The 5,361-nt window shown below is 30.7% G+C and overlaps 1 protein-coding gene across 1 annotated transcript in view; it reads right to left on the bottom strand.

Moving 5' to 3' along the window:
* Nucleotides 1-5,142, bottom strand: part of LOC107450532 (embryonic protein UVS.2) — a 9,575-nt gene extending 4,433 nt beyond the window's left edge. The window contains exons 1-2 of the mRNA XM_016066347.3: nucleotides 4,667-5,142; nucleotides 100-447 (exon numbers count right to left, since the gene is read on the bottom strand). Of these exons, the coding sequence (XP_015921833.1) occupies nucleotides 100-447; nucleotides 4,667-4,991 (673 nt within the window). The 5' untranslated portion in view covers nucleotides 4,992-5,142. The remainder of the gene's footprint in view (nucleotides 1-99; nucleotides 448-4,666) is intronic.
* Nucleotides 5,143-5,361: the final 219 nt, after the last annotated feature.

Here is a 5,361-nt window from a genome sequence, read left to right as displayed (position 1 = left end):
TTAAAATATATATATATATACGAAGTTTTTTTTAAACAAGTTATTTATGAAAAAAAATAGATCTACAGCTTTTTTTTCAAATCCCTCAGTTATACTCACTTATTTGTCCTTCACTCATTACACCACACAGTCTATCATTGTTGACCAATAAGAAATCAGATAGGCAATGGGGGTCTTCTTCAACATCAAAAGATACCACTTTCAAAAGTAGTCTACAGATAGATGGATTAGATTTGTGTATTGTATAGGTGCATGTTCGACCATTGTCATATGGCAGAGGATAGTTGGGTGAGGATATTATGAAATCTTCTTCGATGAAAGTCGCATCGCATGTTGGCAATGGACAGTCTTGTTGGACGACAGTTACCATGTAGCCCAGACCTCTCGTCTCGTTGTCGGAATGAAAGGACATCGTTACCTGATCCTCTTCAGAGAAGGACACAGTTCCTAAGGTAATTTTTAATTTGTTAAAATTAATTATTTTTGCTTCAGATGAAATTACATTTAAATTACATTTTATCAATAATTTTAACTTTTTCATACTTATTTCATAATTAAATATTATTTTGTATACTATCATTAAGTACCGTGAAATAAATCAGAAAATCCCTAAAAAAAACCTCATTGACTTCTTTTTTTTTATATGAGAAATTTTATTGTATGAGAAATTTGAAATATGCATGGTTTCTTTTTGTATTAAGTTTTATAACCTCTAATATGCAAGTGGCATACATTCTTACATGCATATAGATTTATTGCGGTTCTGAATTAGTGCATGATGCTTATTTTAGTCACTTCACTCCTTCCTTCTCACTCCCGTGAAAATGACGGGGTGAGGTTTCGCCCTCTATTTCTCGCTCCCGTGATATTGAAGGGCTGGAGTGTTCAATAGTAGCGCGCCAATATGAATAAAACTAATTCACTTCCTTTGCCCGGAAAACATTTTATTTCTCCTTGTACACTCCAGATTGCAGCACCAGGATATTTTTAAGGTAATTGCAGATAGTTTTTTTTAAGACTAAATGCCAGCACTAATCAAATACGTAATACAAATACAAAAGCTAAAAAAATAGTCACTTTTAAGACGGTTTTCTTGAAAATTAACCGATCGTTAAGGGGTTAAAAAATTCCCAAGTTGTACCCTTCCCAAAAATACACTTATACTGTATTACAGTAAGAAAAAGATTAAAGCCAGGGCAATGTTCCCTCTAATCTCGTTTTTCCTAATTGTGTAGGTAGTTACAGAGAAATGCGGCAGAACTTTTTCAAAGAAAGTAGCAATTTGTTTTTTTTTTTTTTTTTTTTTTTTCAATTTATTTCATCGAGTCAAAATTTCCCTGGTCTAACAGAAAAAACCGAAAGTGAATATATTTTTATAAAACTCTATGCATTCAATAGGCTTTTATGTATTTAATCATGGGTAAAAATAAATTTAAAAAAAAACGCTTTCCAGTTCTTGCAATTAAATTTTTTGGAGTGATTTAAGAATCGCTTAAGGAAATTAAAATAGTTTCAGGTAAGTTAAAATAGTAAGTGGTTTCGAAAGAAAATTTAAGAGCCAGGTATGTACAATATACACGAGCGCGATACATTTTTTGTTTTATAACAAAAGAAAGAAAAAGCTTTATTTTCTCTTAAGTTCATCTTTTGTGAATTCTTAAGGGGGGGGGATCACAAAATAGCGGGTTTCGTATTCACACTATTTTAAAATCAAACATCGAGATCCGTATAAACGCGATTTTAAAATCAAACATCGAGATTGGTATTCACGCGATTTTAAAACTAAATATCGATATTTGTTTTCGCGTGATTTATAAATCACGCATTGAGGTTCATATGAACACATTATAAATAAATAAAATCTCGCATCGATATTTTTATTAAGACGTTGATAGCATTCTGCGGATAAATGCTTCCTGTATACACTTTTTTCTTGCTCAAATTTCATGTATTTTTTTTTTCTATTTTTTCAGTGTTTTTGCACATAGCATTTTTGGGTAACTATTTTCAGCCTTTTTGGTTTTTTACCAAACTAATCCCTGTGTTATGAAACAGTGATCAATATAGAGTTCAATAAAAATTAAAACATTTTTAAATGACCGCGATTTTTGAACTAATTTCACCAAAATAAGGTGAAAGTAGTGACAAGAGTTTATCTATTGCTTACAAAAAGTTTTTTTTTAATTGAGGATTTGTGATTTTTTTCTAAGTTTGCTGTTGAGATAGATTGAGTTCTTTCTGTGATAACTGTGTGTGATACTATGATCACTGCATTTTTAATTAAACAATTTTAGATTTGAATCTTTTAAAAATGATACCCTCATCATTCATACAAAATTCTGACGAATCAAATAAGATTTAGATAATAACTTCTTCACAGTTTTAATGCCAGCTATTTAAAATAATTAATAATACTGCAATATTTATAATTACTATGCTTTTTATTTTAATTTCAGGAGTATTAAAAAACGCTTTCAACTTCCTCCACTAATTGTGGTGAATGCAAATTTTGAAGAGGTAAAAAAGACCTAACTTCAAATTGTTCCAACAGTTTCGGCATGTGAAATCTCTCAAAATATTTGTTGCTAAAAGAAAAAATACTTCTATGGAGTTAGTGAAGAAAAATTTTCATATTTTATTCCCATTCTTGTATAATTACATTTAAAATATGATAATAAAGAAATCTATGGATGGTATTTTATTTGATTAACGGTCGTTGAACAGCTGACCCAATTTTCGGTTTGCAACTGCCAATATTCAACTCCAGCCTTGTAGTTTTGAACCCAATCCAGAAGACAAGAGAACTCCTGGATCAAATATTGGGAGAAATTTGACACCATGGATCACTTTTTGATGGAACTAATACGTTGCGTTACATGGGGAAGAAAACCGTGAAAATCTCTTACGGATAGCCTGACAGCATGTGGACTCTAACCCATGATCCTTCTACAACTGAAAATATTTTACATCAGCACTGTGGTCGGTGCGAGCCGGGTGCGGAATTCGTATCGACCAGCCATTGCTGCGATTCGAACTCGATTCACTTCATTTATGGATGGTATTTAGAAAACGGATGGTAAAATGTATTTTAATAAATTCTACCTAATTTCTGAGCCACATTTATTATTAAAAGCCATATTCGGAAAACAGCATTGGAAAATGCATTAAAATTCTTTTAATTTCTCTGCCACATTTATTTACATAAGCTATTAATTTTTCCTTAGTTTTTAAATATGTTCAATTTTTTGTAAAAAGAAGCTTATATTTTTCGTTTTATGTAATATCTCACACAACGATAGCAAAAAAGCTCCCTTTAAAAATTCGTAAGTACCGTTATCAAAGTCAGGAAATTTAAATGTTTATCAGTACTTCAAATAATTTTTATCTTTAGCATTTGATACTCTTCAATCAAAAATTTTTCTTAGTAGAGTTTTCTCTTAATAGTTCGTGGAATTTAATAGTTATTAAGCTTCGATAATTATTCTACTTTAATTCAAAATAATTAATCACTCAATTATTTATTGCTTTTTAAAATCACTTTTTAATGCCTAATAAAACTAAACAAAACTTTAAAAAACTAAAACTTAAATATTTAAGTTGCAATCTACCTTATTCAAAATATATTGCAAATCTTTATTTTTAAAGTATAAAAAAAATTCTTTTAGGAAATTATAAATAAAAACCTAAAATTGAAGAAATGGATTTCAAAGCTATATTTTCAAAATGGGAAGTCAAATTCAATAAAAAATACCGCAAGCTCCATTTTATAGACAGTAAGTATGTAATTATTATCCAGTGGGAAATCCTGTGAAGTACATATCGGAAAACAATGCTGAGGAAAATTTTGATTTTAAAATGTCACTTTGGAAAAAAATTTTGCTTATTATACTGTTTGAAGCACTTCAATATTTTTGAAAACAAATCTATTATGTAATCCAGTGAAACCGGTGAAATCAGCGTGCTTCCTTAGATGATTTTCATTAAATTATTATTATTATTATATATATACAGTCAGACCTCAATATAAGGTCACCCTATCGGACATCACAAAAGTGACCTTATAAGCGGGGTNTATATATATATATATTATTTTATTACATATTTGTATATATATCAAAATTTTAAATAAATTTTTATATTTTGTTCTTTTGATCTGGGGATTTCAAATACCGAGGTAATTGAAAACACATTGTATCCAATTTTTTCAATTTTCGAGATAGGTTTCCCCCGGTTTAACAAAATTTAAAAAGTAGTTTCGAAAATAAAACAAACATCAAAATTTTAATAAGTTTGTGACTACTTCATCAAATTATTTTATAAATAAATATATTTCTACGAGAATTTTGCACTCTAATAGGTCTAAATTTTTAAAATAATGCTCTCCTGACCAAATTAATACAACTATTACAAATATTTTATAACCACTGGATCACTGTACAGTTATTTTCTTTTCAGGTGCCTTGTTTTTTTAAATATAGCAACAGATATATTACTTTATATTAATAACTATATATTAAAAACTGATAAACGTTTACTGATTATAGTATTTTTAAATATACAGGTTAAGTTTCAGATTCCTATAAAAGCTATGTCATAAAATTTATTATTAAAACAATCTAAGCTATCGACCACATATAAACAACAATCAAAAGACTACTTAACACACTGGAAAATCCTATGGGCTTCGAACCGCACATCTTCTCTCCGCTCAGCAGAAGATAATCTTTAGTGCAGTTCGGACTCATCTCCAAATCCATAACATTAAAGAGAAACGTTACGGAACATACAGATCTGGATCTTCTCCGAACAGTGTATTGGCAATCTACGTTGGACCCATACCTAGATGGGAATCCTGCCGATTTAATAACCGTCAGTGTCCGGCCCGTGGTCAGTTCACATTCGGTAACTTCCGGATCAGCATCCGGCAGGGCAGCCCCTCGTACTGTCAACAGGATGCTGAAGATGCTGAGGAGTAGCTTGAGGATCGCCATCTTCTTCGTTCGGTGGGATGTATGTGAATGAGATGAAGAAGAGTTCCTCCGAAATCGATTGAAGGAAGGCACCCTGGACTACGGGATCGATATAATCTAGGGGTCCCTCTGTCGCTTTTTCCTGTCCGTTTCCTTCTTTGGGAATGTGGATGTGAGTTGATGAGATTTGTTCAGTTTGAAGCGCACACTTTGTTTCGTTTTTTTTTTTTTTTTTTTTTTTTTTTTTTTTTTTTTTTGTGTGTGAGTGCGCCAGATGTCATTTATGTCATTTTTGTTATATGACTTAAAATTCCGGATGGTGTTGTGAGGAAGTTAAAAAAGTTTTATGTTTTACGATTTCGAATTTACATACGAGAAACTTGTTTTAACG

Source organism: Parasteatoda tepidariorum, chromosome 9 (genome assembly GCF_043381705.1).
Source record: "Parasteatoda tepidariorum isolate YZ-2023 chromosome 9, CAS_Ptep_4.0, whole genome shotgun sequence".
Taxonomy (NCBI): Eukaryota; Metazoa; Arthropoda; class Arachnida; order Araneae; family Theridiidae; genus Parasteatoda; species Parasteatoda tepidariorum.
Note: the sequence above shows the minus strand (reverse complement) of the source record. Positions and strands in the feature narration are given on the sequence as shown.